The following is a 13,388-nucleotide window of genomic DNA, read 5'->3' as shown; positions in this document are numbered from 1 at the left end:
AAATAATTGTTGATGTTTCGAACGGAAGGAATCTCTAGTGTGTTTGTTCAGGTGGTTGAGAAGCTAGCTACCTTAGTCACTTATGGATCGACAGTAGAGGATTTGTAAACTGTGCAGGATGCCAATATACTATAAAACAACAGACACATCATAATAAATTGTGTAGACAAAGTAAGCATACAGTGCATAGAGTAGGTATCAACCATGGCAGATAACTTCCTTGCAACAACAGAAACACCCCCATCCTTCAAAGATATAAAAATTCCTCTTCAAGGGCCTAAACCGCAGTACGGTATAAAGCTGGTCAATGATGGTGCGATAGTAAAAACTGTAACTTAATGTAATTGACTGGAAGTTTTTAGTAAACCTAACTAATTTTAGGAATCTTCTAGTTCAGTTCACAACATGCGATCATAACTGATGAACATTTAAAATCTTTCTGGGTTTGGATTTTTATGAGTCACAAGCTTACTAGGTCTGTGAAAGGATGTCTAATTATATACCAAAATATTAAGCTCCAATAGTCTGCAGAAAAAGTTCAAGACACACTTCTAGGCAATTCTGATGGGTAGAATGAAAAGGAGGGTCTTCGACGGTAACTTTAGAAGGATGTGTGGGTCATGACCAGGAAGTAGTTATTACAGAATTTTGCTAAACTTAAAATTTAAAAGTTTGCGTTAGATCAGATAGAAAAGTGCATCTGTAAGGAGGAGACAGGTTATGGAGGAAAAGGAACAAATAAAAAAAAAAATCTCGAAGTGAGACTGACGGGTATATGAATTTAAATGTTTATAACTTATTGCTTGTTCAATTAAGATGGGACAAAGTTTAAACTGTACCAACCTCCAAAAACTGTGTTTTTCAGACAGTTTTGAGACATGACACAGTCTACCCATACACAGTATTTGGATGCAACTAATAAAACAGTCGAAAAACTATTTAAGCAAATTTTTCTGATGAAACGTGTAGTTTTCTTCCTGGGTGGTAGATTCGGCGGGAGGTGTAAGTCGGCGGTGCCCAGGGAGCGAGGGCGCAGTGCTAAAAATGTTCCAATGTGTAGGTTAGGTAGATGGAAAAGTGCTGATGTGGAGTGGGAGACAGGTAAGAGAGGAGCGAAGTAAATTTATATTGTTAATGTACATAGAGGCTATGTACACATTTAACAGACACAGTACTATGTTTGTGTGTTGACTTACCCTGCTAGCTTCAACATCTCTGGCGGCATCAAACAGGTCCAAGATCTCCTCATTGTAAAGCTGCAAAAAATAAGATGAATGAAAATGAAAGCATCTAATTATACATATCTGAGGTAGATTGGCAAGACATAAATTATGGAAGTTTAGAAAATCACCAATTTTGAAGATTACCGGTTTTGAGTTAGTCATGATATAACCGCTAACAATTTGACCAGTCAAGATCGGTAAAAGTGACAAATATGATAGAAAGGTCAAAATAATGGTCACTTTTTGAAAGCTCAAAGCATCCAAATTTGACAAACACTTTGCTTCCATCACGCAGTACAATTTTCTCATGATCACCCGATAGTACAAGACGACCATCTTTTTGTTTTTGACAACCAGATTTCTTGTTTAGGGCAAAATACCATCTCACTCCAAATTTAAGTAAAACTACATTAAAGATGGTGTTATTGTACGCCATATGAAATTATTGAACCCTTTCCGTTCCAGCTGTGAACCTCCTCCCCAAATCCCCCTCTCCTCCTGAGTTTCCCACTTATTTTAACACTTATCGTAATACTCATTTTTACCATTCATAGTGTCTGTTCTAATGGATAGTGTATCATACAAAACTGTTTTACTTCTAACAGGATCCTTTATGTACAGTATTTATACAACAGGTAGACTAAATGTATATTGGACCAGGTGTAATTGATACTGCATGTATGTTGAATAGCATAGTATTAAAACCAATATCAGCTCCAAACAAAAGTATAAAGCCATGCAATGCATAATAATACAAAGTTCAGTAAATATGGTACTGTATGTATACAGTATATATGGTACTGTTTATATTAAGGTGACCAGACGTCCCCGATTTTCGGGGACAGTCCCCGATTACAGTGTGCTGTCCCCAATGAACAAGTGTCCCCGAAAATGTCCCCGATTCGTCAAAATGTTCAGGAATTTCGAAAATATCCCACATTATTAGTAAAATAATTGTAAAAACAAAATTTAGTCAAGTGAGCAGTCGCAGAACGGAACAAGGGGGGCCAGTGTAAAGTGGAAACACTGTTAAAAATATGCTAGATCGATCTAGCCTAGCACTCTTTCGACCGTATAATTGGCAACTACGGGGCCACAACGACACTTACAGTGTGAGCATGAGCAACTCACAAGCTCTCAAAGAACCACGTATAGTAAGTGAATTTCATCTAAAAAAAGCTACATTTTTGAAAATAAAATTGATTTAAATAGTGCTTCTAGGTATCACCATTTTACATCTAAGCACCTTAGGCACTTGAAAATTTTCCAAACGAGAGGGGGACCCCCCCTCCCCTTAAACCCCTCCCCCATATCAGTCACGCAATAAATGTCCCCGGTTCCAGTCAGGAAAATATGGTCACCTTAGTTTATATGGTAATGTATGGTACAGTATATGGTACTGTATGGTACACAGTCTTGAACATACCACCAAGTAACAACCCGTTGATACTGTACATATATGCAGTGGAATCCAGTGAATAATTTATCTGGTATTGCATCACAAAATGCTATGCAAAATTGTCAAATTGCTAAACCACACTGTCTTGAACAGATCACCAAGTAACAGCCTGTGGGTACATATGGTTTACAGTCAATATGGTATATAGTGTATGGTACAGTATTAAGTATATGGTAGTGGTACTGTATGGTACCACAGTCTTGAACATAGCAAGTAACAGCCCATTGGTACAGTGGAACCCAGTGAATAATTAACCTGGTATATTGCATCACAAAATGCTAGGCAACATTGTCAAAATTGCTATAATATTGTACAAACTTGTACAAAGCTGTACATATACTGTAGCAATGTTTGTAACTTTGTAAACATGTACAGAACCAGAGTATTTTATAAGAGAGGAAGGTCATAGCCTTCAAAAGTGCTAGCAAAATGTTTACACTAACTTATTCCCTAGATAACCACTAGATACATACTGTAATGCCAAAAATTCTTGGAGTGGATCAATTTAGGAATGACAATATCTTAGTAACTTACCATCTCATGTCAACATACTGCCTGCCTTCCAATAACTATCTAGGGTCAACATTTGGCATGCAGGGCGCCCCCACTGACCCACTTTTGGATCAACACCAACTCCTTCAGTGCCTTTACAAACATATAAGTACTGTATATGATCAATGTTGGGCAATAATGCTGCATATGTATGCTGTGTGATTCAATCGTTCAAAACTCAAATGTTCATTGTAAAATTTCCATTGTTTGACTGCATTAATCAAGCTATCTTCATTTTCAGGCTATAAATTTACGTTCAAATTTTGTGTACATAGCAGTTTTCAAGGCTCTGACAAGTTTTGCCTTTTGTAAAATGCCATTGTTCTTGTGTAGAAACCTCAACTGCTGCACAACTTTGCGTTTGTATTTAGTTACAGATTGTCCAAAATGTCCATAATATGCAACTGACTGTACATACAAGTATTGGAATGTGAAATACACTGATAAACTATTCCCTGAACCAAGTCACGACTTAAATTCAAGGTTATAATTTCAATGACAAATTGCCTTTTGGTATTTTAACTATGTTTGTGTTTACAGAATTTCAAACACCATTTATGATACTCAATCTAAAGAATCTATACGTACTACATGACTATCTATTTATGATGAGACAGTGTTAATGTACCAGGGCAAACTTTTAATGGTAGTCTGGAAGTCTGAGAAGACCAAGTGTCTGTTCCGACAACCAAAAATCAGCTGCACATGGAGGTTGTCACGCAGAGTTGTTTTCAACATCAAATTCAAATTGCTTTGTAACTAAATACCCCCAAACAGGTACTTATTAGTTAAAATGATAAGTTGCTATATCACCACAACATCTGGTGTTCTAATCAGCAAACCTACACAGCTCTAATACAGTGTACATATTGGTATTCTATTCACCAATCCTACACTATCTCTTCTTCAGTGTATATTATATTCACCAAACCTATATACCTCTCCTACAGTGGCTGTGTACATACTGTACTGTATTGGTATTTTATTCACCAATCCTCCAATCTCGCCTGCAGTGGCTGCTGTGTGAAATTGGTATTATTATATTCACCAATCCTACACATCTCTCCTACAGTGTACATATTGCTGTTCTATTCACCAAAACATCACTCTTACAACCCGTAAATATTGCTGTTCTATTCACCAGACATACACATCTCTCCTACAGTGTACATATTGGTATTCTATTTATCCTACACATCTCTCCTACAGTGTACATATTGCTGTTCTATTCACCAAAACATCACTCTTACAACCCGTAAATATTGCTGTTCTATTCACCAGACTTACACATCTCTCCTACAGTGTAAATATTGCTGTTCTATTCACAAAACCTACTGTACACATCTCTCCTACAGTGTAAATATTGCTGTTCTATTCATCAGACATACACATCTCTCCTACAGTGTAAATATTGCTGTTCTATTCACCAAACCTACACATCTCTCCTACAGTGTACATATTGCTGTTCTATTCACCAAACCTACACATCTCTCCTACAGTGTACATATTGCTGTTCTATTCACCAGATCTACACATCTCTCCTACAGTGTACATATGGTTGTTCTATTCACCAGATCTACTGTACACATCTCTCCTACACTGTAAATATTGCTGTTCTATTCACCAACCTACACATCTCTCCTACAGTGTACATATTGCTGTTCTATTCACCAAACCTACACATCTCTCTTACAGTGTACATATTGCTGTTCTATTCACCAACCTACACATCTCTCCTACAGTGTACATATTGCTGTTCTATTCACCAAACCTACACATCTCTCCTATAGTGTAAATATTGCTGTTCTATTCACCAAACCTACACATCTCTCCTACAGTGTACATATTGCTGTACTATCCACCAAACCTACACATCTCTCCTGCAGTGTACATATTGCTGTTCTATTCACCAGGCCTACACATCTCTCCTACAGTGTACATATTATTGTTCTATTCACCAGACCTACTGTACACATCTCTCCTACAGTGTAAATATTGTTGTTCTATTCACCAACCTACACATCTCTCCTACAGTGTACATATTGCTGTTCTATTCACCAAACCTACACATCTCTCTTACAGTGTACATATTGCTGTTCTATTCACCAAACCTACAAATCTCTCCTACAGTGTACATATTGCTGTACTATCCACCAAACCTACACATCTCTCCTGCAGTGTACATATTGCTGTTCTATTCACCAAACCTACACATCTCTCCTACAGTGTAAATATTGCTGTTCTATTCACCAGACATACACATCTCTCCTACAGTGTATGTATTGCTGTTCTATTCACCAGACATACACATCTCTCCTACAGTGTATGTATTGCTGTTCTATTCGCCAAACCTACACATCTCTCCTACAGTGTACATATTGCTGTTCTATTCACCAAACCTACACATCTCTCTAACAGTGTACATATTGCTGTTCTATTCACCAAACCTACACATCTCTCCTACAGTGTACATATTGCTGTACTATCCACCAAACCTACACATCTCTCCTACAGTGTACATATTGCTGTTCTATTCACCAAACCTACACATCTCTCCTACAGTGTAAATATTGCTGTTCTATTCACCAGACATACACATCTCTCCTACAGTGTATGTATTGCTGTTCTATTCACCAGACATACACATCTCTCCTACAGTGTATGTATTGCTGTTCTATTCGCCAAACCTACGCATTCTCTCCTAATGTACAGTTTAATGATCCTACAGTGACAAACTGATTATTGTTGTTTTGCTACACTTTTTCAAACAACCATATTTGCTGAAATATATCCTTATAAAAAGTTTGCTCTGAATAGAAACAACATCAATAACGTGTACCTATAAAATTTGCATGTATCTGGCCAAGAATTTAACAATATATCAGTAGTACTAATGTTGTACTTAATGACGTATAAGAATTGACTAACTACAGAAACTGTATTCACTGCACCTGGATTAATTCACAATTGTCAAGGAATTTGATTAAAATCAATAATTGTTAGAACTAAAAGCATCAACAACTGTCATCAAAGTTAATTCTTCAATGCCAAAGTCCTGGAAGTGTGTAATATACAATTTGTGACAAATATCAACCAGACTGTAAAAAAGTACACAAGCTATATAAATTTATTTTTAGAATTGAAATGTGACTGACCGAGGGTGCTTTTTAAAGTTTATAACCATTGCAAGTTGATAAGTTGTTATGATATGAGATCTGTAAACCTTTGGTTCCCATACGTACTGTAGGTACATACCGGAGTGTTATTTATGGACTGATACAGTATGGTGTATGCATAAACAGTACTTGGTTTTATAACGCCGGTGCCTTCCAATCATAAGGTCCCCGGTTAGAGTCACTTCAAGATTAATGTATGTTGTCCAGTTGATAATTGACAATTCATAATCATGGACATTAAATACATTAAGAGACTGACTTTGATAAGCCAATGAGGCTTCTTCGCGAGTTCCTGCTTACAGGAGGATCTGAAATACATGTACATACATACTTCATGTCTCTGATCTACTCTTATCCAAAGCCCTCTCCACAATCCTTCAATTTGCCACACGATGACAGATACACTGATCAGCTTGTAAAAGTATATGTCTTATCATTGTGTTTCGTTAGTACTTCAATGTACAGTGCAGGGATTAAAATTAATAACCAGCATGTCAGAGCAGGATATCATATATTGTCATATTAATAACAATCATTTCAAGTTATAACACAGCTCACTTCCCAGGCAACATTGTTTCAAACTGTTCAATATTTTAACTTCCTCGAAGTATGAACAGGCTTCGTTTTCTTTTCCAGGAAACAGTAAGACACGAGAATTCAATCTTGATCCCACATGTTGACATCACAGGTTAGTTTAAATTTAATGCAGGGAGAGAATTTTGAATGCCTCTCTTGTGTGTTAGTGGTTCTATGTTTTAAAGGCATTGAAGACTCGCCCCAAACCATGTGCAGCTCTCTGAAAAAGTTAATTTTCCGTTGCTTGCAAGTGAAGTTTTCTTCTTGTTGCTACAAAATGCAGACAGTAGTGAAATTTGATACCTTGTTATCTTTTATCTAGACCTGAGATGTCCATCGCTGCTATGTACACTGTGTTGTAGGTATTGACCGTAGCTGTATGTATTGAATGTACACTAGTGTCTTTAATTACCGACGGTAGCAAGCTGTGTGTGTCATTTCTGGGATCAATGGTGATGTCTAACACTTCTGTTACACCTCATTCGAAACTAGGTCAGATCACCGACATCAGATGTTTCTTTGTGCACGAGTCTTCACTCCCTTTAAGGATGATGGTGAAATGCACAAATTACAGTATAAATATTAAACACCTCATCTAGAAAGAAGTATGAATAAAGTCTATGTGTACAGACAGTTACCAGTTCACTCGAGACACGGTACAACAAGAGTGCTGTTGTTGTGAGGAGACAGGTACATGCCAGGAGCAAAGTAAATCAAATATACCTCATCTAGAAACAAGTATGAAGGAAGGTTATGTTTGTATAGTCAATGAAAACAATCACAGCTCTTACGTTCTGAAAACTACTGTTTCTTCTACAAAAATATAATCAGGGACAGTTAATGAGTTCAGGGGACTGTCGGGCCCTGAAATCGGATGTCTGCTCACCTACAAAAGGTACAGTACAGTAGCAACAGTATATACTGTTGAACAGCAAAATTGTATATTATATACGTACAGCAATGCAGTTTGTCTACTTACTCAACTGCATAATACTGTTCATAAGTCAATCACATTGTATTACACAGTGAATGCATACATGTACAAATTGTAGTACAATAATTACATGTGCATTACAGCAAATATAAATTTGTCACCAATTTTTTATTCAAGATTTGTTTTACAACTACATGTATGTCCTCTCAAGATATATGGAAATTGCGATGTATAATTCAACCACACATTAACAATGACCTTATCTGCACCATCCATCTATTATCAAGGCATAATTTATTCCATTGTCTGTGCTACATTCATCAACAGTATCTGTGCTACAATTCAACAAGCCACGTGCATTATCCACTGCAGCACTATGGTGTGTCAACAGGTTTCCGAGTTAGCTGGGGAAAATGAAAACAACCGGTGTCCAAGCAAGTTTGATCACTGACTTACTGTACTGTATGGCAAACTCTGTTATTCATTATCAGAAGAACTAACACATTAAATACAATGTATACACACACACTGTACAGATATTCACACCTGACTTAAAGAGCAAGGTTGTTGTACAGACCACGATTGTCAAACATTTAAATTATATCTACGTGTAAGCACATTGCATGTGGATGCTGCCATCATGATAAATGATGGTAGTACTGAGACCTTGTACATACATGTACACAATCTTTGAGCAATGGTACAACAGTGTGACCTAGTAAACCTACACTGTAGAGTGTTCTCAAGCATGCATCATCTAATGTGAAAGTGCTGATAGTTTTATGTACAATGGGTCTATACACAGTATCTGTTGATTTACATGGTGGTTGCTTTGCCAGGTAAATGCAAAACAAGTCAACAACATGCAAAAACTGTTACAATGCATTGTGAAACCAGCTTTAGGACAATTTAGGCCTCTATGGCTGCCCCCATATAGTTAGAGGTACAGTAACTTACATGTAATTTACGTCAAAACGTTCATGGTCCCGCAAAGTATTTGAATCTGCTCAAGATAAGATCTAAAAGTATGTACAGAGTACTAGATATCCCTACAGGATATGTACTGTATGCACATCTCAGCAAATATTGATTCTTTCTATGGGCATCATGGTTTTATAGAAATGTCACATGATGCCCCTTCTGTGAGGCTGTCAATCTGTCTTTACTATTTATATAATTAATACAGTGGGTGTATCTTGGAATTAAATACAATTTGTTACTGCTTACATTACTGTAGGCTTAAACTGTGGTATGTACTGAACCCACTTTAGGTTCACACCTTTTGGCTTAATAGGCTTCAAAATGGTAGATTCCAAAGGGGGAGGACAGTTATCTTGGACAGGGTCATTGGGGGTGCAGTTTTACCAATGGTACCAGTTATTAGGCTAAAGGTAGATAGGTGTGTGTAGGTAAGGGAGACAGATAAGTGAGGAGTGAAGTAAATTTACTAATTACCAAAATAAGATTTAACCAAACAGCTTGTTTACACAGGCTGCCTGTGTTTGTAGAAAGCATTAAATGGATGTTCAAAGGCTCCGATACAAGTTTGACGAGGTAAACCTATGTTTAAACACAAAAGTAACTGGGTTTGGTACACAATCTACAGGCAGTCCTCTAGCCTATAGTAAAATCGATGTGCAATTATACAGTAGTTTGGAAATTGGAAGCATCTGTTGTACAAAACTCACAACCTCTCTGGGTTTTATATTTGCAAAAAAGCAGAGATTTAGCAAGTCACTAAACTTCAACGGTCAAGTTGCTGCAAGTGATATCCCTGGCTTGAGTACTCCAGTAACATGGGCTACTGGAGTCACTGTATTATATTTCTGTGGAGAAAATGTTTGGGTCACTGAACTTTTGAAATGTAACAAAAGTCCTCAAGTCATGACTTCTTACAAACCTTGTACAAACAAAAACTCTGGAATTCTCTTCCTCATCACTTGAGAAATGTCACATCTATTGACACTTTTAAGAAGCATTTGAACACTTACCTTTTTAGGCTTGAGTATGGGCTTTAAACTTATTCGTTGTTTTATTCACATTACTGTGCCCATATTTTATGTATATTTATATTTTTATATTCTTTATTGTGGTTTATAACCCTGTCTTATATCATTTTTTTACTTTTATTATTGTTGTTATTACTTTTAGGTTTTCTTAAGTTTAGTAATTTTATATTCCAGGCATTGGTTCTTTTGTACAGTGCTCATGAGCATGTTTTGTTTCACGATAATCAGCACTTTAATAGATGGTATTTATGGTATTTATTGCAATTGTAGAATAAACATATCTGCCACAGTCGATCCTGAGCCGAAAATGTTTTATCTTGAGAGTAAACTACTTTGCGTGTTGGGCTTACAAAATCCAATGAAGCAGAGGAGCGTATAACCGTAGACTCCACGAAGTGACCACTTAGCCTTAATATCCTCAGCAATTATCGAGTGACAAATAGCACTACCACAATCTTAACAAATTACCCGCACTTTTTCAAGGAGTTATTTTTAGAAAGTACAGTTAATTACGGCAATTTTAAACAACTTATCAACACGAATCGCTTCAATTTTTACGAGGTTCCAAACGTTTTGGATATCTGAAAGAGTTTCCGGAATTACGGTCCAGACTGTTTGGCCTAGAGTGTTCATGGTTCGTTGGTGCAGATGTTACGAACACATTTATCAATCAAATCAAATGTGAGTAACAGGATATTTCGTGAACCAAACAGATGGCTTTAATAGGGTAATTGGGACTCATATTATTATTACTGCTTCGATACTTATCACCTGAGCTGTTGAACTTTTTTTAGGTCACTTAACCCTGGTAACGAAATATTGCGGGGTGATTAAACGCTTTGTAAGAAGCCTAGTATTACCATGTTGGGTCATTTTGCAGTTACATTAATTTAGCTGGTTGTTCAAAACGATTTTACATAAAAGAACATGCATGGCTTCATTAAATGAAATATTGCCAAACAAATGAATCTTGTTGATATTAATAGAGAGAGGGTGATCAAAACATCAGGTCAGGTTTTGAAAGTGAAAGTTTATGAAAGTTTTCAAAAAAAGGTACATACTGATTGTAGCTCGGTTGACCTAGACATTTGTTGAGACCAATGAATAATCCCTAAAATAAGCCAGCGGATAAGTGAGCAGTGAAAGTAATGTTACCTTCAGACTTGGCTTCAGAACCTCCCTCTCCCCTACTCCCCCCCCCCTTTCCCTCCCCCTGCATAAAATCCAACAATGAAAGCAGGTATCAACATTTTCTCTTTCAGAAAGTTCAGTATTTATTGTACAGTACTTGTTTGAAATTATATCCAGTTCAAGACATTTCAAAACAATTTGGTATAAATATCTTATACTGTATGTTTGTGTGTGTTTTATTTTAACTTACAGTGTAATTTAATTATTGAAAAGCGGGCACAGGGAGAAAAAACTGTGCTTAGAATGTATTGCAACACATTATTGTAGGTTTGACTGGAGTGGGCATGTGTTAAATCGGGGGTGGGGGAGGGGGGTGGGGGAGGAGAAGTAGAAGGGGCTGGTGGTGGCAGAGCGAGATATATGGTATGTCACAGTTACTGTAAATATAGTAAATTATTTTCCAGAGACAGTTACCTCATGAACTAAGTAAGTTCCTATGGATATATATAACAGTACAGTACCCACTCCATTAAATCAGCTTTTATTTTTAAAGTCAACTTTAGCTCCAGTCTGTGTTTCTCACTTTTTTGATTTGCTCCTCCTTTAACGCATAGGTGCCGTCTCCATCGGCACTCCATCCTCTTTATCTACATCATCTGTCGTCCCCGTGGATACACAACAACAAACAACAACATTGAATTTAAGTGTTTACCGTCGACCAAATTATTCATTCTGGAGCTACTGTAGGTGAGTCATGTCGATAATAAATGCACATCAGATACGGAGAATGACAGGTACTGCACCGTATGCATCGATCATGTTTCCAACGTCGAAGAAGAGATCTTATCCAGCCGTCTAGCCACATGATAAACCCTAATGTATTACAGTTCTACACATTGTACACAGTCATTCACCCATTGGTAAAAACACCTCTGCAATTCAGGCCTATCAGTAAATTATTGCAAAGTAGCCTGAACAGATGCAAAACCACTTGAGATTGGTGAATCTGAGCTTCAAATTTACGGACATTGCAAGACAGTCTGTCAATTTCTGTGCCAAATCAACTTTATTCTTAGTGTCCCATGGATCAGAACTTTACAAGACCCTATTGAACCGTCAAAGGTCTCACCCTCCCCTCACCCTCCCCTCACCCGCCTATCACCCTCCCCTCACTGTCCCCTCACCCTCACCTCACCAACCTTCCCCCTCACCCTCCCCTCACCTTCCCCCTCAACCTCCCTCACCCTCCCCTCACCCTCCCTCCCCTCACCATGAATTCTCATGTTGATGCTGCTACAGTACAATGTCACAGCTGTCAGGCCTTGCCCTTCCACAAGTGTTGCATTATTCTGCACTTCCAATTGACTTTTAAGGTCATTTAACAAAAGTTAACAAACATTCAACACATCTACATGAAATGAACCGAACACACCCCCCCCCCCCCCCCGCAACAGACCTTCCAAATTGGTAATCCTTTTATAAGCACAACAACAAAAGCATAAACACACACACAAACACAAAAGACAAATTACACAGCTCTCTCCTTAACCAGATGTGATATTCTCATCATGTCCTAAATTTACTGTGTGAACAAAATTTGTTTGTCCTTGGTTACCAACTAACACAAAGGTGAGAAAGGAAATGACTTTCCAAAATGATGTTTTGAAAGTTCTTCCTAGGGACCATAAAAAACTGTTTGAAACAGCTTATTGCATTTCAGGCCTGGAATTTTAACAACAAACGATCTTCATGAAATAATCACTCACAAATTAAGCCTGCCATTGACCAAGATAAAAATAATTTTCTACATGTTTGCACCAAACTGAACAGTGATATACTGTAGGTAAGATGGGAGCAGGGGAGGGAGGAGGGTAGTTAACACTGTTAATAGGAAGAGGAGCATGAGGGGGAGGGGCGTGAGGAAGAGGGGTGGAAAGCAGGAAATTAAGTTACATTGTTTGTGCTGTTAGCAATTGGCACCAGTAATGCTACAGTATGTGACATACATACATACAGTATGTCAGTATAAGTTCACAGAGGTAATAATATTATACATGCAAGACTTGCATGTTACACTGTATGGTTCTCCATAGGATACAGGCATATTTCACATTTCAACTTCTTTAAGAAATGCATCTTGAATTTCTTTCATATATTTAAAAGTAAAAACTCAAATCTGCCTCTTAGTTTACACATCTATACTGCATGATACAATCAGGACTGCAGATTTAGAGACCCTCACATTGACTTCTCTGAATCCCCTTCCAATCTTTATTAATTTTACTCACAAATGTGCTGGTAATCAACATACTCCTTGAAGTGATATTT

General features: G+C 37.4%; 1 protein-coding gene across 5 annotated transcripts in view; it reads right to left on the bottom strand.

Annotated features, from left to right (window-relative positions):
- Window positions 1-13,388, bottom strand: part of LOC139983801 (kinesin-like protein KIF21A) — a 90,067-nt gene that overhangs the window by 66,695 nt on the left and 9,984 nt on the right. For all 5 annotated transcript variants that reach the window (XM_071997581.1, XM_071997577.1, XM_071997576.1 and 2 more), the window contains one exon: window positions 1,197-1,256. In XM_071997581.1, coding sequence (XP_071853682.1) covers window positions 1,197-1,256 — 60 coding nt within the window. The remainder of the gene's footprint in view (window positions 1-1,196; window positions 1,257-13,388) is intronic.

The sequence above is a fragment of the Apostichopus japonicus genome, chromosome 16 (assembly GCF_037975245.1).
Source record: "Apostichopus japonicus isolate 1M-3 chromosome 16, ASM3797524v1, whole genome shotgun sequence".
NCBI classification, from domain to species: domain Eukaryota; kingdom Metazoa; phylum Echinodermata; class Holothuroidea; order Aspidochirotida; family Stichopodidae; genus Apostichopus; species Apostichopus japonicus.
Note: the sequence above shows the minus strand (reverse complement) of the source record. Positions and strands in the feature narration are given on the sequence as shown.